This window comes from Pieris napi, chromosome 12, assembly GCF_905475465.1.
Source record: "Pieris napi chromosome 12, ilPieNapi1.2, whole genome shotgun sequence".
In the NCBI taxonomy this organism is placed as follows: Eukaryota; Metazoa; Arthropoda; class Insecta; order Lepidoptera; family Pieridae; genus Pieris; species Pieris napi.
In genome coordinates this window covers 7,250,854-7,278,353 of record NC_062245.1, presented here as the reverse complement: position 1 = coordinate 7,278,353, position 27,500 = coordinate 7,250,854, and the positions used below count along the sequence as shown (strand labels likewise).

The window sequence follows — 27,500 nt, the reverse complement described above, 5'->3', positions numbered from 1 at the left end:
ATTATTTGCTACTTGTTACAAATTAATAAAAAAAAAAACAAAAAATTCGTACATACATAATATAAATTTATTAATATATTTACCAAAAAAATCGTATTTGAAGACACGATACACAGAAGTAAATAGTTATTTTTAAATTTTAGGTTGTGCGAATGCGGAAGCAACATTATAATTAATAAGGCTCTGTTCCAAATTAGAATTTTGAAAACAAAAAGTACCTATATTATCAACATTATCTACGTCTTGAATGGGCGGGTCGAACTTGTATTTCAGTCTTCAATTGTTTTTCACGTTACGGTGAAGGTCTTGTCTCGGTAAAAATTAACCTAGACAAATAATATATTTACGTAATTAACAGCCAATTTGCACTTTCAGTGGACGGAGAAATATTAATTAGGCATTCTTTATCTGTCCTGGGGTTTGTATAGAATACTAATGATACCCATATGGGTAAGTATTAGTAGTATGATCTATATAAATAAAAAGAATCGCAATATATGTTGCTAAGCGCAAACCTCGAAGACGGCTGGAGCAATTTGAGTAAATTGAGGAAGGATTACGAGGATAAACGAGGAAGGATTTTATGGAGAGCAAAATTAATAAAAATTGCTTTATTTAGTACTTAGGTTTTTATTCCGGAAAAGCGAACAGTCTCTATAGAGTAGCATAGCAAATTGTTCTATATGTTGGTATGTAGCTAATAAAAAGGTGGGCTAAGTTAAAAATACGCGGGGGCAGCTAGTAAAGTATAAAAATAGTTAAATAGTGAATCCTAGTAAAATTTCATTATCCTGATGTCAGTGCTTTGAAACCACATACCTATGCCTGTCTTTTTCTTTATATTTTCGCAATTTACATCTTATGTAAGGAAATAGTTATTAAACGCCATCTATCCGGCACACACGGTACTTATTTGTTTTCAAATACAGTTTTGCAGTTTTCAAAAATGGATCTATCAATGTATAATTAAACACGAATCCTAGGTCATATTTGAGAAAGCCGGACACTATTTCGTTTTGTGGTATATTCTGCGGATTAAATCTAGTTTTATATATAGATCTCATATTTCCTGCATCTCAATCGCTAGACTGTAACTGATCAGTAGACCGGTAAAGGCATATTATTACCCAGTCTCTGTGAAGTCCATGAAACGGTTTAACGCGTTAAATAATTTTGTATTTTTATGTATCATTTATAATCACATTACTAGAAAGTTATGTCAATAACATAAGGGTAATTTTAAGGATGTTTATAATAAGGAAGGCGAGCAGAGATGACAAACAAAAACTACGGAATAAATTTTAAGTTAATGAATAAATAGAACCACGTTACATTAGTTCATTAAATAAAACCACGTGGCGCTACAACCTTCTACGCCCAGACCTCAGGGTTCTGTATATGTTTCGTACAGAACCCTGTGTTTGCGTTAACTTTTCGGTCGAAGGTATGTCGGTTTCCTCACGATGTTTCCTTCAAATTCGTGTTAAATGTAAAAAAAAAAGTCGATTGGTGTAGCTGGGATTTGAACATACAACCTCAGGCATGAGAGTTGCACGCTGAAGCTACTAGGCTACACTATTCTTCGGCTATGGCAGACCTTATGAACTACACAAATGTCGAGTGTATATGACTTCTGGACGGCTTCACACTGCTGGAAATATATTTTATATTGTGTTGGAATAGCCAAGTTACTCAGGGATGATGAAGCATTATAATCGTGAAAGATTTTAAAATAATTCCAGTGGTTTTGGAGGGAACGAATACCCTCCAAACAAAGAAATCTTTCCTCATAATTATACATGTCTACCTTAAGTATTACCAAGTAGATTAAGTTTGAATTGTGATCCTTAAGCTTACAGACCTTGTCTCGAGTAACCTTAAGTTATTTTGAAGTCTTTTATGCTTTTTGGTAATCTTAAATTCTATTTTTATATGCAGGTTGAACTGCTTGAACAATAATGTTTGTGTTTATTAATATAATCTGATATGTACAGGAAACCGTCAAGGCGTGACCAGTCTGACCGTATCTCCTTATGTAATGATTTTCATGTCAGGAAATATTTAAATGATTACATTACAATACTTGAAACTAACAATCTACTATTCCAATTCAAGAACTAAAATAAATAAGTCCAAAGAAGGCGTTTTATCATTTATACCTAGAATCTATACCAATAATGCATAGGCTTTTCTATGAATCAGAACACATTCTTCACAATCGAACACAATAACGCTTAATACTGATTGTAACGAAATATTTTCAAATTGTCGCGGTTAGCGTAGCCGAAAATGTAGGCTAAATGACGAAAAAAATTATAAACAATATTTTAATCCATAGATTTTACTTTAAATAAGTTATAAGTTTTGCTCTCTTAGATATGTAGACCTACCGTTAAAAATTACCGTTTTTGCAGAATATTTAGTTTAATAAATAAAACTAAGGAAACGTTAATTGTGCCCTCACACATTTACCTAATACACATATAAAAAATACAAATTAACGTTACAAAAGCATGACAAATATGAAATAAACATAAAATGTAAAAGGATTCAAAGAAGAAATCATTTAGTTAATAACTCTTAGTATCTTGGCCCTTTTAAATGCACATCTATAATACATAAAACAAAGACAAAATACAAATAAAAAAACACTTATTACAAGAACTTAAACAAGGGGAAAGTCAATCCTTATAACATAATTTAGATACGTTTAAAAACTGTTTACGAAATTTTGAATATGGAATCGGTATTACAAGTGTTGTAACAGCAGGTGTAGTACTCCTTGGCCTTTTTAAATGCACATGCACAATGACCTCAAGGTGCTGGACGTATTTTTTTGGTTTCCTGAATTTGATCATTGCATTTAGCTGATAACTGAGGCGGTTTAGCCAGTTTTGCGTACATCGTCGAAGGAAATGGACGTGAAGGAAGCACTGTTTGTATACCTCTTGTGCAAGAGTATACGTAACGTACGTATCGTATGGGATTGTGCGCGTGTGATTTTTGTGCAGGATGGATTTTGAATGTGGGAGTGGTATGCAATGCAAGTAAAACGGGTTACAATATTAATATATTGATGTCTTAGCACAGATTATATGGTTTAACTATGTTTTTAATTCTGTCATCGATTGAAAGGCGCGCCTTCACGTGTTGCAAGAGCGAAACCGCAACGGCATAATAAAGAACACTTAAAAACATTCTAGTTCAATAGAAACACGATGTTAATTGAATAAATGTGTGTGGTTTTACCTAATGATTATGACTACTTTTAATTTTGTATTAGATTTAAAATATGATTTTCTACTAATTACTACGAAACAAACTTTTTTTTATATTGTTCACGGTGTAATATAACGGCAAAATTGCATCTACCGGTTTATTAGGTGTAAATTTAGTAAATGTAAATTTACAATTAATTTAACTTCTTTCAGACAATTCATAAGTGTACTTGTTTACCTACATGATTCATAAAGATATTTTGAGTTGGAGTTTATTATTATTACTTTATTATTCATTTATTTAAGGATGTTTCCTTGTGTCTTGTGAACGGTTTTTCTAGCTCAACTGATTGAATGTACCTATGGTGAGATATATCTATTTGATTAAACTTGGTTTATGGCTTAATATACGATTTTGATTAATCCTGCAAGTCACGGAAACACTACTATAAAATACTCCAAAAGATATTACACAAAGGAGTTTATATCTTGAAAGTAATTGAGGATTATTTATTTAAAGCGTTATCGGAGTAATTGAATATCTTGACCTTTATTGTACAACATTGATATTATGTATGTTTGGTAATACTTGGAAACGGATTTGTTTTGATGTGACCTGATATTAAAGCCACGTCCAGATAATTTTGTTATGACATGCCGTGAATGCCTTCTAGGATTATTTTCGGACCTGGGTTTAATAAATGGATTTTCTTAGGTCGAGAATTTCAAATAACCTTAGACTATGCTGAGTACAGACAACCCTACCCCATACAAGGATTGGGTTAACCTATATTAAACAGAGAGCATTTCAAATATACAAAGTGTCCCAAAAGTCGACGTCAAGTCGAAATTTTCTCATAGGTTTTCCACACCAGAAAAATTACAAAAAAAAATTAAGTCATGTATTTTTGAAGTTATGGAAATTTTCCTTTTATTCCAGAAAATGTACACCATGTGACAGTTTTTTCATTCCTTTTGGGACACCCTGTATGTATTGTGAATAGAGCTAAAAGTCAAAGTCTGTCAGCCCATCGTAGGACCGTGTGGAGGAGCTGATGTGTTTTCTTATAGTTTATATAGTGTTACTAGCTGACCCGGCAAACGTTTGTTTTACCATGCATATTATTTCTAGAAAACATTTGTTTAGTTCAATGAAAGTAACTACATAGTATCTACAATATTAAAAAAGGAGTTGATCGTAGAGGGGTGAAAATTAGGGGTTGTATGTATTGTTGTATGCTGTATCTTAAAAAAATAAAAACAAAAAAATTTAAAAATAAAAAAAAAATATTGTGGTAAACACCTTATTACTCAGGGGTAGCCGATTTACTGAATATGCATAAAAATTTCATAAGAATTGGTCGAGCCGTTTCGGAGGAGTATGGGAACGAACATTGTGACACGAGAATTTTATATACATATATGTAGAGATAATTTCACCACCAAATGGTCAGTAAAAATCCTTTCGTTACGACATAGATCGTGTCTAGTCCATAGAGCATTATCAATAATAAAGTACCTATTAAATAATTTTAATATTACCTAACCAAACTCGGCCCACCTTATTACCTCCAGGGATTATATTTGAAAGTTTGACTAATATATAATTTAAATATGCCAACCCAGGTTTTATTACCAGGCATCTTTATTATAAATTGAATTAATTAATAAGTGCTTATTCTTTCAGAGGGACGACCGATCGCTGCTAGCGCAGTTTTTCTTCGCCGACGATGCGTTGAACATGATAGCTGCTGAGCTGGATTCGTTTGATGGCAGAAAAGACCCAGAGAGGTGTTCCACACTCGTCAACCAACTCCGTCATGCGCAGGTTTGTACAATTCAACTTTAAAAGTTATCAACTCTGTAGACATACTATGTGTCTTTTAAGTTACCTGGTTCATTACAAGAAAAGTAGGCAATTCTATAATTCCTATAATTATGCAAGATATAATGTTTATTATGTATTGTCAAAATACATAAGTTTTACGCATCAACGCACTGTTTATGTTCCGATTCCTGTTGAATTGTAGCTATGGAATCTCGAACACAAGTTTCGTTACACCGTCCCATATTTTTTTTTAAATTATTGTAATAAATGAAATATGATTGAACCATGTGACTAAAATACAAAATAGTGTATAATTTCTTTAGGGCAGTCTTTAAATGCAGATTAACCAATAGATCGCACTCCTTTTGAATGAATTTAATCCCATAAATATTGTATTTTACATTTAAGTATAATATTGGAAAATTTCCTTCACAAATGACAATTGACAGTCTAACAGACTTGATACATGACGTAAAACAGAAACCTATTCCTTTGCAACTGTGTATTTTGCAAAGAATGCTATGAAATATATGAGAAGAGAATTAAGAGAAACATATACATTAAATAATACCTATAACGTGAATATTATATTAAAGTGTGTGAGAAACCCCATTTAATTATTTTTTTTCTAAATAAAGACTTTCTATACGGAAGAGGAGAGTCGCCCCGCATATCTCCACGGCCCCGAAGGTCGTACCGTTGCTATCAGTATTAAAAAATAGGTATTCATATTGTAATTATAATATGAGTTGTTCGTTGTTTTCCTAATAGCATTCATTCGAATTAATAGATACAGCTGTTTATAAGAAACGTGTGCTTAATACGAACAATGATTCATACTGAAGTAGATTAGAAAAAACGCTGCACATAAATATTATGATTAATTACTGATAATAATCGTTTAATAGGAAGTACCATACTTTCTTTTGTTCTTTATAGAACGAATCGCTATTGTTATTAGTGAATTGTATTGTCGATATTTGACTTGTTGTTTTTATAAGAAAAACTCGAAACAAAAGTCTTTCATCTGTAAAAGAGGCGTATATAGTATGTGGAATAGAACGTGTAGTAAACCAAAGAAGTTATATGTAAAATCGATTCTTTGAGTTGTCCAAAACTGAAATTCGTATTACTTGACAACATTTTCGCAGAATTCACCTCACCCACATGTGATAAATTGAACTGGCTTGACGAACAAAGACATGTATTTTCAATATTACTCGACAAACAAGTCCATATAAATTAGTACACAAATATTTTTCTCCTGACATTTGTGGTATGGGTCATAAAAATAGGGTAATTTAAGAATTTAACTTGTTATGTATAATAACTTGTGATCACTAATTGCTATTTATGATAGATATTAAAACCATTGTACCATAATTAAAAGAGTCAGTCACTTAATATAGTATTTTACGAGAAATATATTATTATTTGACAAATTTGGGCGTCTAGGGACTGACGAGTATGCCTAGACAGACAAGACATCTAACTACTCATTGGTCTAGTGGTTAGTACCCCTGACTGCGAATCCATGGGTCCCGGGTTCGATCCCCGGCTGAGGCGAACATCGATGTGATGAGCATTTGGTGTTGTTCTTAGGTCTTGGGTGTTTAAATATGTATTTATATGTATATCTATCTATAATATGTATGTATATCCGTTGCCTAGTACCCATAACACAAGCTTCACCAGCTTAGCATGGGACTAGGTCAATTGGTGTGAACTACCAAACAATTTTGGGATCTAGGGACTGTTAAGTATAACTAGGGACTGATGAGAATGCTTACTAGTGTAAGAAAACAAACATGCGTAAAGTTTATCATTTGTTTTTGTGTTAATGTTATGGAAATCACAGTAAATCATAATAACGTAGTTTTAATGTTGTATCAATCGTTTACTTAAATATATTTAGTTAATTGTATTATTATCTTGTATGTAAAGTGGGTAGACAATCGGCCCATATTGCGTTTATCCAAAAGTACCTTGAATGCTTATTTGGTTGGTATGAATCACCCATTGGAGGTCGAGATAATACACCGTGACAATTGTTTTGTGAATTTTTTATGCTTTATCAAAACAGTAAGAACGGTCCGTATTGCGATAGGTATATTTATACTAGAGTTAAGAAAGAGAATGGAAAGTGGCCTGACAGCCCAAACGTTGTTCCAAGTTACTTTGAGTCAGTTAGTAAAATCGGGTAATGTTTAGCAGTTTTGAAGGTTTGCGTGTACCTACAGACAGACTTAAAAGAAATGTTCGTCTATTAGTTTTCTTTCCGATTTCTCAGACTCATCATTGGATGTGTTTTTATATTTTTTAAACACTAAAATGTCGATATTAGTTATTTTTATAACATCTTACTGTCAGCGGTTAGCTACTTGTAGGTGTAAGGTCTAATCTAGCTTAGGTCCATTAGACGAAATAAAACACATCGTCACATCACAAATATTTAATATATATATTTATCTTTTTTATGGTTTCTCTATGTTCTCTTGAAAATATTTTAATGGCAATATTGAATTGCAGTAGTACCAATACCCAGTTCCAATTTGAAACTGTTGACCTAGCAAAAGGAATGATTCACGTTTCACAGTTCATTGAATCAAATGAACGATCTAGAAGCACCAAATCAGAAGCGTATGACTAATTGAACTAAGGATCCGAAGAAGTGATTACGACTTAATTTAAACAGTAATAATGTGGTTTGTGCAGCAGTGTTAGTCTAGTGGCTTCAGCGTGCCATTATCATCCCTGTAGTCGTAGGTTCAATCCGGAAAGAAATTCCATTGGTGCACAATATAATTTCTTGTTATGTGCGCATTTGCTCGAACGGTGCATTATAAGAAATATACTTCGTGAGGAAACCGGCTTACCTTAGACCCAAAAAGTTGTCGGCGTGTATCAGGCACAGAAGGCTGATCACCTGCATGCTTATTAGATTGACAAATTATCATGAAACATACAGAAATCTGAGGCCCAGACCTAAAAAGGTTGTAGCGCCACTGATTTATTTTTTAATATATTTATTTTTTAAATTGATTAAACCAAATTTTAACACATGCTCGACGGTGAAGGAAGGCATCGATCGACGTGTTTTAGGCACATAAGGCTGACGGGACTTGGACGGTGGGGAAATCGTCGACGAAATTCACGTTGTGTTTTTATCTCTGATGAATTATTCCGTAAGAACATTGACACGATTATTCCACTTTCTTGGTTAGTAAAACTTGTTAGTAAAATTTGTTCACTACACAATTTTCAAAAACAGAATGACAGGAAATGTCATATAAAAAAAATAAACAAATTTTCTTTCAGATTTCTACATATACATATATAATATGTCTATGTAGAAATCTGTGGCTAAGGCCTATAAAGGGGTTTGCGATCCATGAATATTTGGATACATTACTTACAATATAAACGTTCTAGATTTTTAATACGGCATAGACAAGATAGAAAACAGGTTTAACATTACTAGTTTAATGCCATAAACAATTTGTTCTCATTAAGTGCATTTGTCCATAAAGTTTACATATTAGGACTTCCTTATTTGAAGTGGTAGTTTAGTGATTTCGTTTGTGTATATTTATATTATGTTTGTATATTATTTGACTGGAGTTGTTTGGCTTAATGGCTTCAGCGTGCGACTCTCATCCCTGAGGTACCCCGGTTGTGCAACAATACTTGGCGATTAAAAAGAGTGGCGGTAAGTTTCTTGCCAGTTCTTCTTACCCGCTCTACGCCCTTGACTTGCGAACTGGTAGTAAATTTAAATTTACAATTAATTTAACTTGACAATTCAAAAGTGTACTTGGTTACCCACTTGAATAAAGATATTTTGAGTTTGAGTTTGAATGGTTTTTGTGCGGATTAAACACTCGCTCGTACGGTGAAGCAAAACATCGTGAGGAGAGTGGCATATCTAAGACCCAAAAAGTCGTCAACGTTTCAGCCAAAGAAGGCTGATCACCTATTTGCCTATTATATTATAGAGAGAGAGAGACATAAATCTGAGGTCAGAACTAAAAGGATGTAGCGACATTGTTTTTTTATGTATCTTACTTATTACCTTCTACATAAATTATATCTATTTGAACATCAAATATATATCTCTCGTGTTACAATCGATTCTTATGAAATTTTTTATGCATATTCAGTAAGTTTGAGAATCGGATACTAGGTATCTATCTTTCAAACCCCTAAGTGATAAGTCCACCCTAAAAAAAATTTTTTTTTTTGTTTTTTATTTTTTTTTTGTTTTTTTTTTTTTATTATGTACAGCATACAAAAATACATACAACCCCTAATTTTCATAGTAGATAGTAATTTTTATTGAACTAAAAATGTAAAAATGTTTCCTAGAAATTATATACATGGCAAAACAATGTTTGCCGCGTCAGCTAGTATTTTATATATTTTAAATAAAGCCATATTAAAAAGCAATAAAACTGCCACTGCCTTTATTATTGCAACTCCTGAAAAAAATCCTCCTTGTCTTCCTGAAAAAAAGATTTTTTTGTGAGTTTAAGTGTTCGTTAACGCTTGGCTTGGTAATAAAGGAGTTGTTTCTTACAATCCATTTATCAACACAATTTGAATAAATGAAACAATCGTTCATTTGTTATCAATTCAACTCATCCGTGTTGATAGGACATGTTTATCTTTGATAATACTTTTCATCCTATTTATAAACTTTGTTAATGTAATTTACTAGCTAAAGCCCGCTATAATAATATTTTGTAAAAACATTTTGTTATGGTTACATATTGCATTACGGTCCGTATTTCAATCTCTAGATACTAAAGATATCATATCATTTTTAAGTCTAAATACGTATAAGGAAAACTGGTCTGACAGCTATATATAAAGCTCAAACTTTGTTCCAAGTTTATTAGATTGGTAATTCAATTAGTAAAACCGGGAAAAGTTTAGCAGTTTTTGAGATTTGCGTGTACAGACAGACAGAGAAACTTAGACACGGTCTATTGGTTTTTTCTGATCTCCCAGACTCATTCTTGGAAGTTTTTATATATTATTATACAGTAATATTAAATTAGTATTGTCACTATGGACCTGTTAGGTCACCCTATAGAACCATAATGATTTTGAATAATTGAGACTCAATAAATCGCTAGAAACTATTCTGATTTCTAACGATTAAATTCAATGTTGTAAATATCTGATAAAATTAATAATTACGTGGTACGACAGTTTAATATTTAAATCGTAGTTACGCGGTAGGCCTGCTTAGGGAAAGGCAGTGTTGTAGCCAACGCGGATAAATACGTAAATATGAACGCAATACAAGATCACGTCATTTGATCAAACGTGATTCAGTTGAGTCATACACGGCTGCGATAATTGAGCTAAATGCGTAATATTAATTAAAGGGGGACATTCACAAGAATTTTTATTTAATTACATATTAATTATAAATTTTATTATAATACTAGCTGACCCGGCAAACGTTGTTTTGCCATGTAAATTATTTCTAGAAAATTTTTTTTAGTTCAATCAAAATAACTATGAACTATAATAAGAAGTAGGGGTTGATCATAGAGGGATGAAAATTAAGGGTTGTATGTATTTTTGTTTGCCGTATCATACAAAAATAAAAACAACAAAAAATTGTCTGAAAAATAAATTATTTTTATACATACTGAATATAAAAAAAATCATAAGAATCGCTCGAGTCGTTTCGGAGGAGTATGGGAACGAACATAGTGACACGAGAATTTTATATATATTATATCGTTAGACATGTTGTACACACTTTTTCTACACATTGATGTCAGCTGTAGTCAAGATTTGAGCTATTATTAGACCAGTGCCGATAATTTTTGAAACCTAAAAAAAGAATAGTAGGATGAAACCTATTGGAAAAGGAGGAGAATATTATAAAAATTAAAGGAAAAATAATTTACGGGCGATCTGAGGTCGGGAAGGGGTAGGGGGGGAGTTTTAAGGGTAAAAAACGGTTTATCTCGATTTCCGGCAAAACTAAAAGTCCTATCGAAGAAAGTTAAATAGCAAAGTTGTAGGTAATAAAAAGATCTAAAACTTTTGTATTCACACATTTTTCACATAACCTCAAAATTTATGTGAAAAATTCAAAAAATCAAGTTTTTGGTTTTTAATTTTTATTTTTTACAAATTTCTTTTTTTTTTAACGAAATTTGGTAAAAATTTATCTTTCTATGTCCCAAATACGCTGTAATTTATTTTATTAAAAATATTTATTTTTTCACCTTATTTTGAATGAATATCGAAAAAACACCCTAATTTTCAATCGAAAATTCACCCGTCAAAATATCAGCTTTTTACAAAAAGTTGGTGTGCTTTCAGTTCGTTGAAATCTCTTCTTTCCTATGGTAAAAAAATATCTATATGTATTACCATAGTAAATCGTCTCAGAAAATGCAAAACATCGTATGCAGTAACGCCCAGACCCGTCATACCCTTACCCTTAAAACTCCCCCCCTACCCCTTCCCGACCTCAGATCGCCCGTAAATTATTTTTCCTTTAATTTTTATAATATTCTCCTCCTTTTCCAATAGGTTTCATCCTACTATTATTTTTTTCACTTTTTATTTATTTTAAAGGCTATCTGCACTGGTCTATATGGTCAATAGTTTCCGCAGCGTACGCAATATAGAAAATATTAAATAAGTTATTGGTATTATAGATTTTATTGTATCGAAGATTCTAATGGTGAATCTTTCGAATTGGTCCATAATATTTGGAGCTATTCAATAAACAAACAAATATTTCCTTTTTATACAAAAATACTGAATTAAAGTCGGGCGTTCGAACCACAGCTTTGGACCATTTAATTGATATATAAAACTTAAGCATTTTACCATATTTTAACATTGCCAACACATTTCTGATTGATTTGTGGTGCCTGACACAAGTAATTGATTTAGGAATCCAAAACACACGGTATTCCGCACTGTATTTTTTTTGTATCATATGAGCGTGTTCATTATAACTGAACCCTTTGATTTTGGTGTTATTCACAGAGATGTGATAAGATGGTTAATCGGTCATCGTTAGTAAATTAGGCATTAAAAAAACAATCATAGAACTTTTCTACTCTATTTTTATATATGTACTAACGTTTGACATACGTACTACAATATATTGTTCTAATATTATTCTAAAACGAGGATTTGATGACCACAAAAGTTAACCTATCCACGTGAAGACATGTCGTGATAAAAATCTAACCATATTGAATCGGAACATATTCCATTTGCCACTAGATCTAGTTTTCATGTCATAATATCTAGTTTTTTTTTATACACGTTCTTCTCATATACACATCTTTTTATATTAATTAATACATAACAATAAATATCAAATTTACACAGAGAAACCGCTCAAAAAACTACGGAAAAGATACAGTTGTAGGTCCTTTCGTCGAGTTTTGTTTTGTGTCGCTTTATCTCATTTCACGTTCGTTCAAAATCTATGAAGTATGCTCAATCTTGCCTTAATTCTTGTAGTCTATGCCGTGGCTTAAGTCATAATTTCATAAGTAAATGCAACGACATATGTAGATATTTGATACAATGTGCAGTGAATGTTACTCACGTGTTTATTGTAACTGGTTCTGCTCACGCGACTCATGAATACTACGCTGACAACAGCGATCTATATTAAATTATATCTAGTTTTTATTGACATCAGTACATGTGCGCATTCCTAAATACATATTGTATCGACGTTTCCGTTTGGTCTTGTTCACCAATGTTAGGTGAGTTTTTAGTTCATTAATTAATTTCCTATAGTTCGCACGTTTTTTGATCTTTAGTAAATATGACTACAAATACACGTTTCAAACTTTAGGTATATGGTTAGGTATAGAAATACCAAAATTTCATCGTTACGTGTTTTACTTTTTGTCTAAATTCAGTTTAAATAAAAAATAATAGATCATCTAACAATCTTTCCCAAGCACTATCAGACCATGTATATATACATATATATTATATCTATACAGTTTTAAATTGGTATTTCTGTAGGTACTGTATGCAACTTTGTTAAATAATATGAACAATAAACATATACATTCATTACGGTCATTAAAATTGTTGGCCCGTATAGTATACGATTTATCGGTGGTGATTTCCCGGGTGAGGTATTGCTATAAATAATGTAATTTAATATAAATTGGTCGCTTAATGGTCACGAAATATTAAACCTTGATATCTTAATTTCAGGACCGAGTGCTAAACATAACCAGTCAGATAATGGACCAGGTGCTTGGCGATGAGCGGGTGGCAAGGGGTTTCCGTGTCAAGTTCCCAGAGGACGTGTTGCAGGATAATCTAGCTGGACAGCTTTGGTTCGGTGCTGAGGTGGGTTTTTAAAATTGTCTTAACAAACATATGTAAAGGGTATTTCAACAAGAAGTTTGTTTTTCAATTGTGGCAACACCGAGAACGTGATAGTTTTGACATTTAGTTTTTGGCGGTATTCGTAGCAGGTGCTTTGGCAATTATTACAATGAATTCAATTTCGCTCGAAAATCGCATTAAAATAATTCAAATCCACTATAAAAATGGTGGTTCTGTTAAAGTTACATTTCGTAAAATTCGTGATATTTTCGGCCAGCATAATCGTCCTTCTGAGACCGCTGTTAAGAATTTGGTCGCGAAATTTGAGTCGACAGGCTCGGTACAAAATGTGCCAACACCAACACGTGTTCGACCGGGTCGTTCAACAGAAAACATCGCCGCCGTGAGCCACAGTGTTGAAGAAGATCAAAATTTGTCAATTTCACGACGTTCTCAACAATTGGGGTTATCCAAAAGCACAACATGGCGAATTTTGCGAAAGGATTTGGCTTTGAAGCCTTACAAGATTCAACTGGTGCAGGAATTAAAGCTGATCGACCATTCAAATCGCCGCAGATTCGCTCAGTTCATTCAGGAACAACCTGCTGGTTTTTCTGAAAAAATCATTTTTTCAGACGAAGCCCATTTTCATTTGTCAGGGTACGTCAACAAGCAAAATTGTCGCATTTGGGCTTCTGGAAATCCTAAAGCAATTATTGAGAAGGCTTTGCATACTCAACGTGTTACTGTGTGGTGCACTATGTGGTCTGGAGGCGTGATTGGGCCGTTTTTTTTCGAAGATGAGGCTGGAAATGCGGTAACAGTCAATGGATCACGGTATCGCGAGATGTTAACCACTAAATTTTGGCCTATTATTGATGACATGGATATCACTGAAATGTGGTTTCAACAGGACGGTGCCACATGTCACACAGCCAATGAAACGATCAATTTATTGCAAACCAAATTTCCCGAGCGCATAATTTCGCGAAATTCAGCTGTTAAGTGGCCAGCCAGATCGTGTGATTTAACACCACTGGATTATTTTTTGTGGGGCTATGTTAAAGACAGAGTCTATACGGAGCCAATCGAATCGATTGCAGCCTTAAAACTCAAAATCCGTGATGTCATTAACGAAATAGACCCTCCATTTTGCCAAAAAGTGATTAAAAATTTTGATGAAAGAATCAACATCTGTCAGCGTGGTCGTGGTGGACATTTGCCAGATATCATTTTTCATTCATAATTGCCAAACTTTTCTCTTTGTAATACAATAAAAATTTTATTCATTTTCCTCTAAATTCTTTGTTTTATTTTGTTTTAGAAAACAAAGTTCTTGTTGAAAAACCCTATAGTAGTATTTAAACCGTGGGTTATTTTTTTATTTTTATAGAACAGGGGGCAACGGACAGGAGGCTCATATGATGTTAAGTGATACCGCCGCCCATGGACACTCTCAGGCAGAGGGCTCGCGAGTGCGTTGCCGGCCTTTTAAGAATTGGTACGCTCTTGAAGGACCCTAAGTCGAATTGGTTCGGAAATAATTCAGTGGGCAGCTTGTTCCACATACCACATATATATATTTTTATAAGAATAGTAACTAGATAAACTGGGATGAAAGAAAAGAGTAAAATAGTGTGACGTTACCGACTGTCCTAAAAAACTAGACTAAAGGATTTATTAAGATTAATGTGCGTACTATTCTAAATGACAAAAATTTAAGAAATTTGGTATAAGTAGGTGTAATGTTTGTACACTCGACATAGTTTTCGTGAAATTATCTGTTCTGTATAGGTAGATAGGTACTTAATAACTTCATCAGGTGTTTAGCCGCAATAAATTTTCGCTAAGAATAAGCACTAGGGTTTCAAAATAATCGCACATATTGAACTATTACTGTTCTTATTATAACACGTAGACTAAAGATAGTATGGTATACGTTCCATTATTTTTTACATCGTAACCATGGTACCAAATACGGAACTAAGTTTAATTTACGTTTTATATCCGATCTCTTATAAACCAAATTGCTTTGACTATGTCTACCAAAGAATGAATCAATATTTCACGAATTGTAATTGTGCTTTTTTACAAATTTCAGTGCCTGGCAGCCGGTTCTTCAATAATGAACCGTGAAGAGGAGTCGGCGGCTATGCGCCCCTTGGCCAAGGCACTCACGCGCAGTCTTGAGACTGTCCGGTCTCTGCTGCGCGAGCAATGTCTAAGACCACGTGGCCTGGCCTTGCAAGACCACGATGATATGTTGCACGAGAGTCTACGTATTTTTGACAGGTATAACACTTGAGGGAGTTTAAAGGCATAACAATGCAAGCAATGCCAATGTTATATTTTTTATCATAGGACTAAAGGTGTATTTTCAAACTAATATATTATGTTAATTTTAATCGATGTGAGTGAATGATTCCTATTGAAGATGATGTCCTTCCAAATATTTGAAAAACTTTTTAGAATTAGTATTTATGTCAAAGCAACTATAATATGTGGCTTTTTTCTTTGTATGCTTGTGGCATTTCTGGTACTTGTATTCAATTTTAATTTGAAAGTACATTTAAATTAACCTTGAAATTTTAAATATTTTTCATTGTGACTAACATTTCCGATGATAAATAAAAACCAGTTTTTCGTGTTTTAAAAATAATTTGTTTTTAATTGTCCTTGTACCTATATAATATACTCAAAAATAATTTTAAAACTAAAAGAACGATGCGTATACGCAGAAAGCTGATCACCCTAATATTATATATATAACTAGTGGACCCGACAGACGTTGTCCTGCATGATATTTCAAGCAATTAGTAAAGCAAAGTATGAAAGTACCGACTGCAGCGCCATCTGGCGGGCTGATTTGTGAATCTAAACCATGACCAGATCCCCTTGAACACAGACAAAAAATTTCATCAAAATCGATCCAGTCGTTTGAGAGAAGTTCAGTGACATACACACTCACAGAAGAATTATATATATAAAGATTTTACATATTATTAGCCTAGGCCTTATAATTAAAACACCATTGTTATCTCTTAATTTCACAGATTGTTTGCCGAGTTTGAGCTGTGCTATGTCAGTGCAATGGTTACTGTAAAGACTCCTCACGAGTTCGAAGCTCAGCAGCTCATTTGTGTGCTATTCTCTGAGAGCTTGCGAAGGGCTCTCAAACACAATCTTCTCACTCAGGAACAGGTAATTCTATACATTTATTACAATATTGTAGAGTCAAACAGTCAAACAGTCAATAATTTGGTAAATAAAACTTCGTGCCTTCTTTTGCACTTTTTGAGCGACAAATAATAAAGAATTGAAGACTTGAGACAATTATTTATAACAGATATTTTTTATTGATTACTAGCTGACAAGGCAAACGTCGTTTTGCCATGTATATTATTTGTAGGAAACATTTTTTTAGTTCAATAAAAAAAACTATCTACAATAATTAAAAATAGTGGCTAATCGTAGAGGGGTGATAATTAAGGGTTGTATGTACTTTTATATGCTGTATTATAAAAAAAAAAACAAAAAGTTTTGGGTGGGGCCACCCTAACATTAAGGAGGTTGAAAGATAGATAGTAGCCGATTCTCAGACTTACTGAATGTGCATAAAAAAATTCATAAGAATCGGTGGCGCCGTTTCGGAGGAGTATGGAAACGAACATTGTGACACGAGAATTTTATATATTAGATAAGTATAATTATGCGTTACTATTTTGGTTTGACGACCTATTTGTCTAGTGGTTAGTACCCCTGACTGCGAATCCATGGGTCCCGGGTTCGATCCCCGGCTGAGACGAACATCGATGAGCATTTGGTGTTGTGCTTAGGTCTTGGGTGTTTAAATTTGTATTTATATCTATCTATCTATAATATGTATGTATATCCGTTGCCTAGTACCCATAACACAAGCTTCACCAGCTTAGCATGGGACTCGGTCAATTGGTGTGAATTGTCTTTATAAAAAAAAATAAAAAAACTATTGTTAGATTTGGGGGACCTTTTAAGTAAAAATACTTGTGTCAGGATTTCTAGCTCTTCCAATACAAACTTAACACATTACTAATATTATCCAAATACACTATTTCAAGTTCTTAAGTACATATAGTGTTACCGATATAATATTTTTAGTGTGACAAAAGGTAATTAAATTATTGTGATTTTCAGGTGGATTCATATGACCCTGCTTTAATGTTTGCCGTGCCTCGACTAGCTATTGTAAGCGGTCTACTCATATACTCTAGTGGACCGCTATCTATTGACAAGTCTCCAGGTATTAAGAATTTTTATTTATTGATAAACATAAATATTGTGAAATCATATTTACAAATATCAATTGGGCCAGTATATTCATATAATTTATTATGTTTGCATTACCTTTAAGGGTCTTTAAGAAGTGTTTTTTTCAATTTGCCAAGGTCTTTAACATCTCACTTAACATGAGGTAAGCTTCTTGCCCATTTTCTCCCTGTTCTATAAAAAAATATTGGTTGTTTGTAAAGTAGGTTTACGATCGAGATGTTTACGTGATAACGTCTTATTGGTGATATAAGTTTTTGGGAAGTAAGGAATTAATGAAGATAACAAATCTCCATTCGTTTGTATGCCGCTAGAGTGAGAGAGACGGAAAATCGGTCCACTCACTCTATGCCAGCTACAGAACGCTATGCCAGCCTCCGCTCGTGAGGATTCCGCGTGACAAGTTTCACGGAATGACTGGCAGCGCTCGAGATGAGACGGGAGATCGGTCCGTCTCTCTCTCGTTATACCTGCGATCGCGCTCGTGAGGTTTTGGTGTGACACAAGTTTCTGAACACGTCACCCGACTAAAACGATTTTAAAGACGTTATCACGTCAAAAAAAAAGCTTATTTAGCACTGCAGCGACCTCAAATCCCACGACAGCTTAGTTTCCTCTCAGACTGTACTTATACTCGTTTGACTGATTCCAGAGGAGATGTCAGATATGTTCCGTCCATTCCGCACTCTGCTGCACAAGATCCGATCATTGTTGTGGACTCTCGACCGTCGCGAGCTGATGGTCTTGGAGAGACTGCTGTGCACTAACGAAGATGTCTCCTGTTTAGCAGGCTTGGAACTGCCTCCAGGTATGGAAATAATATAATCCTAGGGCAGTGCCTTGAGACGGCCAAAATGTTTGTATGAATGATGTCTTGATGAATAGGTTTATCTGTTTTTCATACAATTTTTATATACACCTATTTATATGGAAGTAGCGTTCTAATATGTTGTATAGATTAATTGTTTATTTATTTATTTGCTGAGAACTCATTTTTGACTTCACATTGTGCATCTTTAATCAGTGAATTCAACATTAATTTTCCGAAAGGAATAGTAATATTATTTTTTGAGTTCATGTTAGTTAATTGTCAAAACGTTCAAGTTTTCTTTGTGATTCGAATACGTGAAGGGCTTATTTCTCTTTATAGTGGAAGATTCGTCGGGTGATTCGTGCTATCCTGACATCGGTGAATTCGTCTCAAAGTTCTACGCGGATCATGCGCATTGCCGAGATCTATATACACAACAAAGGTAATATACAATATCTAGCAAAAATATCCTGAACAGCATTAATACAATTAATGAGTAGATATCTTATTGAGACATAATAACTCACCTTAGTTACATTCAAATAAATGAAATGCTTCTAACTTTAAATTTAGTGCCAGTTCTCAAATCAAGGGCGTAGAACGGAAGAGAAGAACTGGCAATAAACTCTCCGCCACTCTTTTTAATCGCCATGTTTTTTTTACACAACGTTTGTAAGTTTGTATTGGCTTCTTATGTAAATTTTTAGGTGTGTATGTCTGTATAAGGTATGCTAACACTTAACATTCTTAGTTCCAGCGAACCAACAATAACCGACGCGGATTACCTTCCAGACAATATTGAGGTTATGACACCAATCATAGACGGACTCAGACGACTAGACGAGGTTACAGACGAAACGGAAGACACAGACAGACAGACAGACACAGCGAGCATAGACACTTTCCAAACAAGCGACACAGAGAGATCCAGAAAAATTAGCAGAGACACCGATCTATCCTCAATACGAAACCTTTCCACCAATGGCCTCATGACTTTCGACCCACTTCTTATAAACGCAGTATCCACAGACAACAGACAAATACCGGATCAAGAACTAGTAACATCACTAAACGAGCAAGTCACCGAAATCGCAGATCGATTATCGTCAATCGTTAGTGATGTGGACATTCTAGATCAGATGCATTCGTTCTCAACGAATGACGTCACATTGACTGAAGATTCGGAGGCCTTTGGATACTCTGGACCTCGGAATGAACAATTAAGCTGTATGCCCAGCACTAGTCATGGATATTTGATTCCAAACGCGATCAGCCAAGAGCCTGTCGTCTTAGCATCATTATCGCATAATAATTCCGCTGTCTTCAACCAGGATGACGAAAATATGCCAAACGATTTACTGATGATTCCAGATTTGGAAGCGGAAATTGTAAATACTAATATAAGCATAGCTAACGTTAATTTGAGCTCTTTGTTACTAACAAATGAGGAATTTAGGAACATAATTGAAGATGAAAGCGAAGATAATGCTAGTTTTCATTCAGCGAAAGAAGATGATAGGGTTAAATTTATTCTAGGATATGAGAGTGATCACGAATCGCCGGTCGATTCTGGCGTTAGCACAGAAAACACTAGCCTGGATAGATCGCCAGATGCCGACCAGAATAAAAAGAATAATTTTATAGAAAACAGGGTGAATGAGGAGTTCAATGTTAATATTAATTATAAGGAAAGTGACGAACAGAAGAATGAAGCTGGATCGTCTGAAATTGTGATAGATAGGTTGAATGGGGAAAGTTCTTGTGTAAATAATTGCAATGTTGAAGATGAGTTTAGGACAATAGAAGAAGTTATTACAGGTAAATCTTTATTATATATGTTAGTTTGCAACTTTCAACATATAGATATATATAATTGTTTCAATTATTGTTTCGCTCTTTATTAATCGAATATTATCAATATTTTTGAAGTAGGAATACTTATAACTTAAGAATAATAATAACTATTAAAATTAACTCGAAAGCGCGGTAGTTATTGTTGTTCATAAATTTAATTATTTAACAAACCATAGTTTTGTCTTTATCATTCAAATATTTCATTAATTGCAATATTATAAAGTTAGGACTTAGTAAGTAGCGTTTTCATGTCCAATGCTTAAAACGAATTTTGTTAAACTTTGGTATAGACGTATACGTACGTACGTGCGAAAGTAAAGCGTTACATATTTGCCAGTCACTAAGCTTTCAATAACATTTTTTATAGAATTACGAAGACAAAGAATATCAGATAAGAATCTAAACACGGTGGTAGAAGAGACTACAGAACCCACGAACTCTTCTAAAAACACGAGTAGGAAGAAGAGAAAGAGTGGCGGGAAGAGTAAAAAGAAGAAATGGTCCCACGGCATGGTCACTTTGGACAGTAGACACGCGCAAAATACACCGCTCAAGTTGAATTTGGACCATTTTGTTGATGAAAGGTATTTGATTATTTTATTGTTGTGATAATTTTGTATAATGCAAATACGCTTCTATTGCTTAGTTGGTCTAGCTAGATGCAATTCAATTATTATCAAGTTTCGGTGGCCAGTTGTTGATTGAATGGCGACGATAATAGATTCTTAAAAACAAAAATTGTATCTATAGTCCCACCAACTTATCTGTGAACTGAGTGGTAGCGCCACCAACGCTTTCGTGTTGCAAATTAATAAAAGTTACCCATGATTGGTTATGTCAGATAAGAAACTAGGTAAACATATAAACATAATTTTATTATTTTAAACTATACCTAACATTGTTTTATAATAATAAAATGGTAATATAAGTACTAAATAGTCTTCAAAAAATAAGAAAATTAATGTAGGTAGATACATACATTAGCTTCCATACATACATATTCCAGCGTTATTTTTACGTGATCTTTATATTTTTTAAAATTACGTTAAAAAGTAATCAATTAAAAAAAATATCGATACAAAAAGAAAGTAGACAACACTAACCTGTGGCTGCCGAACTTCAACATGGCGGCCGTAGTTCCCATTTTCTCCATTTCACAGATAAGTTGGTGGGTCTGTACTCGAATAAAATCATATTTTTTTTATAATTTTCAGCGGCACATCATGCGGCACCTCGGAATGCGCAGACGATGAACAAATAGCGTTAGCCTTGCAGGCGCAAGAGTTGGCTGCCAGACATCAAGCTAGAGCTAAGTTCAAGTTAGTGCATATACTTAATTTTATAATGTTTTATTAGGGAATTTAAATACTTACCTATATGATTCCCTTGATATATCCATAACTCCAAAACTACTGAACCGATTTTGATTCCCATAATTTATCTATGCTTTGTAATATTATGTCTAAATTTAAGATAATTTACTATAATTTGTTTTAAACGCATTGGTCCGTGATAAACCGCGTTGAGTTTAAAGTGCAGTCAAAGTCTCATCAAAATGAGTTCAGTAGTTTTAGAGATAATTTTTTTTAGAACAAAGCAAACGGACAGGAGGCTCACCTGATGATAAATGATACCTCCGCCCGTGGACACTCTCAAAGCCAGAGGGATCGCGAGTGCGTTGCCGGCCTTTAAATGTAATATTTTAATATATTGTCATTAAATTTTCAGATCTAGTGAAGATTTAATCCATCGTCTGTTCGTCTGCATCGCTGGTGTAGCTGATCAGTTGCAGACAAACTTTGCGGCAGACTTACGGAACATATTGAAAGCCGTGTTTCTTATGAACCAGACCAACGATGCACCACCAGAAAAGGAGGAACCACCCGGAATTGAATACCAGCCAACTGAGGACCAAGTTATACAAAATGGTAATATTAACCGCCTCTATTTGATGCTATGAAAAAATAAATAAAAATAAAATATGTTTATTATGGAACATAAGATACATGTATCACTTATTCCACGTCATTAAATTTGAAGGCATCCCTACTCATCGGCAAAGAAGACAGAGGGTCTAGGCCGAGAGAAAAAGCCGGCGTGTGTGAATGTTACAATTTCCGAGGATGATAGAATCGACCGACCGATATTTTCCGACCACTTCTTAGTGTTTAGCCGTGTACGTCGGTTTTAAAGAATTAATCAAAAATTACGCGTATTAATTTACACAATTATAATTATACAGACTACGTCACACAATTAAATTTCATTTAATGACAATAAAAGTCCTTAGAACGGACATTTCCTTAGGTCCCCATTTTTTTATTAGTTTAACTAAGCACTAGTACTAAGGCCCCTTTCATATTGACTTATCATAAAAAAGCTAATGATATTAGAGTATTTTACATGTAAATCTTTCCTTCATTCTTTCTTTTATACAAGATCTACTCGATGCACTCAAACATTTTTTCTTTTTTACACGATCTACTTGACGCACTCAAACATTCTTTCTTTTTACACGATCTACTTGACGCACTCAAACATTCTTTCTTTTTTACACGATCTACTTGACGCACTCAAACATTCTTTCTTTTTACACGATCTACTTGACGCACTCAAACATTTTTTCTTTTTTACACGATCTACTTGACGCACTCAAACATTCTTTCTTTTTACACGATCTACTTGACGCACTCAAACATTCTTTCTTTTTACACGATCTACTTGACGCACTCAAACATTCTTTCTTTTTACACGATCTACTTGACGCACTCAAACATTCTTTCTTTTTACACGATCTACTTGACGCACTCAAACATTCTTTCTTTTTACACGATCTACTTGACGCACTCAAACATTCTTTCTTTTTTACACGATCTACTTGACGCACTCAAACCATAAATGATTTTCATACAATTTCAGGTAGCTCATTTGATAGTGTATATTCGGCAGAGGAAGTATATGCAGATAGCAATTCTGATTCGCCCTCTGAAAGCCATATTGAGAGAAGGAATACTGTTAATTCCACTATTAATGAGGCAGCTAATGAGAGTAGACGGAAGTCTGATGCTGGGAACTTACAAGGATCTGTCTCTACCGGTGATCTCACTTTAAGGTAATAATAAAAATGTATTTATTTATCTTAATATATATAAATTACGTGTCACGTTGTTTGTCCGCTATAGACTCCTAAACTTCCGAACCGATATCAATCAACTTGGCACACCGTGTGCAGTTTTATCTAACTTAAAAGATATAATAGCTTACATCTCAATTTATACCCACAATATTATTTTATTGCAAAATTTTATTATTTGATACAATTCTAACAGATGGCGCGGTGTTAAAAGTACCAACGTTTCACATAAGCTATCTACCTTTCACATAAGTTCTCCTACCGTTTCCCTTGAATAGTTTAACAAAAACCTTAGCCACAGCAACGCTTGGCCGGTCTGCTAGTTTTTATATATTTTATTGCCATGTCAAATCCAAACGGGGACAGCATCGGTGAACGCTTAAGTTTTTTTATACAGAAACATATGTGAATAACATATTTTTCCGGATCGAAGGACCATAAGTTTAAAGGTCCGCATAGCCCAAAGTTCTATATCTTATCTCTATCCCTTACAAAGCATTATCATTTTGATTGTTGACATCAAACAAGCTTATATTAACGTAAAAAATCGTGGTATAAATGGTGAAGTGTTTTTAATGTTTCTTTCTTTTTAGTTTAATCCCAAAATTCGCATAAAGACCAACGGCTTTTGTCAGCTTTGTCTAATTTTAAATAATGTGTAGTCCATTCCTTAAAAGTAACGAAACTAATTTCAGCGGTAGAGAAGAAAACGTGCTAGTAGAGCGTGCACCGGAGTGGGTTCCAGATATTGCGGCGGCTGCTTGTATGCGTTGCACCGCACATTTCACCGCCTTTAGACGACGACATCACTGCCGAAACTGCGGTGTGTATATGACCGTAGAACATATAACATACTATCAATATATATTTTTTTTATTTAATACGTCAAGTATTAACGATACTTGACGTAATAATTTCTATATAACACTTACAATTTTATAAATAAACTACTGTTTTAAAATGGGGAACCAAGTTTATTCAATAATATCTTAAACACAAATGAAATATGAATTAGTTTTCTAGATTCTCTGAAATTTCATTTAATATTTTTATTTTAGTATCTTTTTTCTAGATACCTCTGGAGAAACGTAGATTTCAAATGAATATTTTATTATAATTTGTAATCGCTCAAAACGCAAGAAGTGTTGCCTAATGCGGTATCCATACAACTGTTATGGTATAAAGATTCCATACTGAGTTTTTTAATTGCGTTTCTAAGTTTACGACATCAGCGAAGCATTTAGAAATTGGAATCTACACTTGAAAGAGTGCAGTTTCATTTGTACTATATTTATAGGATTCTCATAGAAAAAACATTTTCCTTTTCCAGGCAAAGTATTCTGTGCCTCGTGCAGTTCAAACTCAATACCTCTACCACGATATGGGCAAATGAAGCCGGTACGTGTCTGCGAAGAATGTTTCCAGGATATAGCAAGGAATTGTAGACGGACATCGTATCGGTGAAACTGTTTTTGTTATACTGTGGTCACGTTTAAAGCCATAGGGGACGACACCAATTTAAAATTGAATATATCAGGAATAAATAGTGTCTTATATGCATATCTGTGTTAGGTGATTTTCCATCAAATAATAAGAATATTGAAGCTATTATCACTAATTAAAAGCAGCGAATAAATCTTGAATTTGTAATTTGTTTGATAAATTAGATGGTTTTGCTAGTATCGATTTAAAAAAACTTTAAAATTGTTAAAAAAAATTAATTGGAAAGGATTCAATACAATAGTGTTTTACGACAACGTATGATTATGGAACATGTTCTTTATATTGGTTTCTTCCTCTAATAGTATTTTATTTTATATTCACATAGATAATGTATAAAATATAGCGCCACAGACAAACCTGGTACAGTCTGCGGGATATGTTTGTATTGTCTTTGTGTTGCAAGCAATATATTTAAATTCGCTCAATAAAAATAATTGTTTCACTAAACTTGCTATAGCAATTAATGGGGTCAACTTTGATCCTGTCAAATGTGTTCTAGGACCAATAAATAAATAATGCGTTTTATTGAGTTAACGGTTATAACGGAGATATTTGAGAGGTAAAAACTATTTTATTTAACTTAACAGTTATTCATAAAATTCATCAAGTAAATTTCAAATATTGTATAAATCTTATGGTGATAATTTAATTCCATACCTTCTAGAGTAGCTTCCCTTTGACTTTAAATCTTCGTCAATTATTAGCTAAGATTCAGAGTCTTACTAAGTCTATTCTGAGTCTATACTTAACGCTAAGCATTCTTCCGTTTGTCAAGAGTTTTCGCTAAGTCACGACTCTGAATATGAGGCTTTAGTACTGGCATATTAAAACAATTTTAATTTTATTACCGGCCCTACTCAGAGTCTTCCATTAAATTATCTCTAAATCTAAATTTATACATGTTTCGAAGTTTAAACGTTAGTTAAAGACTGATTTAAGGAAGCTGGACAGAGGAAAACGTTTTAACTTCCACTTTGATTACCTATTAATAAATGGTTGTTAACAATTAATGATCGATTCTGAGTAGTGCCGACAGTGTATTTCATATGCTGCTTTGAGTGTGACTGATTCGACCTTTTTTATAAAACGTGACGAAACCACCGTGTTACCATGGTAACCAATTTTACTTGGAAAAACATCGTAACACGGGTAGGTCTTTGAGCCGCGTCTTAGCGCTAAGTACGACTTCTGAATGTCAAATCTCATACATATGGGAGTTGACTGATTCTGAGGAACATATATAATGTATCTTTAGTTTGTGTGTTACAAAAAAGTAGTCGGTCTAATTACACTTTATAATAGCACTCATTTGCCTCTTTTCGTCAAATTGTGTTTACTTTATGATAGAGAGAGAGATTTTTTTGCTTAATTTCTTACCATTGACGAAGATTTAAGTTTTAATTTCCCTTTTTTGACTGAATATAAACGATTCTAGGTATCTTAAGTTAAGTTAGCTCTCTAATGTTCAATGCTTAATTTAACCATAGGTTTATCGACGTGTATAACTAAATTTTGGTTTAAAAATAAAATGTTGAAAGTGTCAATAGACTTGGGAGTGTAAGCTTTTTCGCCATAAAATTGTTTGAGCTGACGATACAAAAATGTACAATTTGGCACAATGACTTAGTACGTATTGGTGTCCCGCTCGTAGCCCAAAAATAAGAACAGGACCACTATACATTTTAATTTACTGTTTCTGAATTGGTTTTTAAAAATGTATAATGTACAAAAATTGAACTAAAATCCTTTAAATTTGGAAGCTGCTGTTCAATTTGAAAAATCAAGATGTTCGGTCAATTTTTATTTTCAGTTTTTGTATATTATACAAAATGACGTTGAATAGATCTATTTTAAGTACGAATGTTTATATTTTTAGCAATAATCGTTAAAAAAAATTATATTCCATACATTTTTATAACCAATTAGTATAGTTAGTGTAAGATTTAATGTAAATTTTGTAAGATAATGTACCCCTACATTCGCTTTTGTATTATAAGAGGTACGTGATATCAAGATACTGTTAAAATGTAAAATAAATTTCTTATAGATTATTCGCAGTTTTCTTTACCTATAAAATTATCATACTCCTTTCTAGTACCGTCCTAGATTCCTAACTCTTTGGACGTGTAAACCAGCCAATATTTTCTCTTGCCCCTTCTAACTCTCTTAACCACAGTTAGGAGCTGTCTGCAAAATTTTGCAGTGTGTATATAATGCTCACATTTATATTTAAATATTTCTCATTTTTTAAGTTATACTTCTTTAGGCGCGTTATGAAAAATTGATGAGAGTGAAATTTTACGAGGCGCGCATACCGTGACACAAAATTAACAGAATGATGTTAGTGGCGCATGTTGGCACGCACGCCGCCTCTGTTCACTGTGTATATATTTTTATAATATTTATCCACATGCTTTGAGTTTCTACATTTAAAACACGTGTTTTCATTATACAAGTGCGAATTTTATATGTGCGTCTGAATTATAATCAGAAGTGATTTAA

At 33.6% G+C, this 27,500-nt stretch overlaps 1 protein-coding gene across 2 annotated transcripts in view; it reads left to right on the top strand.

Annotated features, from left to right (window-relative positions):
• Positions 1 to 27,049, top strand: part of LOC125054455 (lateral signaling target protein 2 homolog) — a 38,715-nt gene extending 11,666 nt beyond the window's left edge. Inside the window, exons 1-15 of one of the 2 annotated variants that reach the window (XM_047656373.1) lie at positions 2,908 to 2,969; positions 4,906 to 5,046; positions 13,276 to 13,413; positions 15,494 to 15,684; positions 16,446 to 16,593; positions 17,566 to 17,671; positions 18,350 to 18,505; positions 18,848 to 18,950; positions 19,260 to 20,326; positions 20,730 to 20,946; positions 21,577 to 21,681; positions 22,091 to 22,290; positions 23,282 to 23,474; positions 24,191 to 24,318; positions 24,826 to 27,049. In XM_047656373.1, the coding sequence (XP_047512329.1) occupies positions 2,916 to 2,969; positions 4,906 to 5,046; positions 13,276 to 13,413; positions 15,494 to 15,684; positions 16,446 to 16,593; positions 17,566 to 17,671; positions 18,350 to 18,505; positions 18,848 to 18,950; positions 19,260 to 20,326; positions 20,730 to 20,946; positions 21,577 to 21,681; positions 22,091 to 22,290; positions 23,282 to 23,474; positions 24,191 to 24,318; positions 24,826 to 24,959 (3,081 nt within the window). In that variant the 5' untranslated portion in view covers positions 2,908 to 2,915 and the 3' untranslated portion in view covers positions 24,960 to 27,049. Of the gene's footprint in view, positions 1 to 2,907; positions 2,970 to 4,905; positions 5,047 to 13,275; positions 13,414 to 15,493; positions 15,685 to 16,445; positions 16,594 to 17,565; positions 17,672 to 18,349; positions 18,506 to 18,847; positions 18,951 to 19,259; positions 20,327 to 20,729; positions 20,947 to 21,576; positions 21,682 to 22,090; positions 22,291 to 23,281; positions 23,475 to 24,190; positions 24,319 to 24,825 lie in introns of those variants that run through there. The other variant, XM_047656372.1, reaches the window with a different exon arrangement.
• Positions 27,050 to 27,500: the final 451 nt, after the last annotated feature.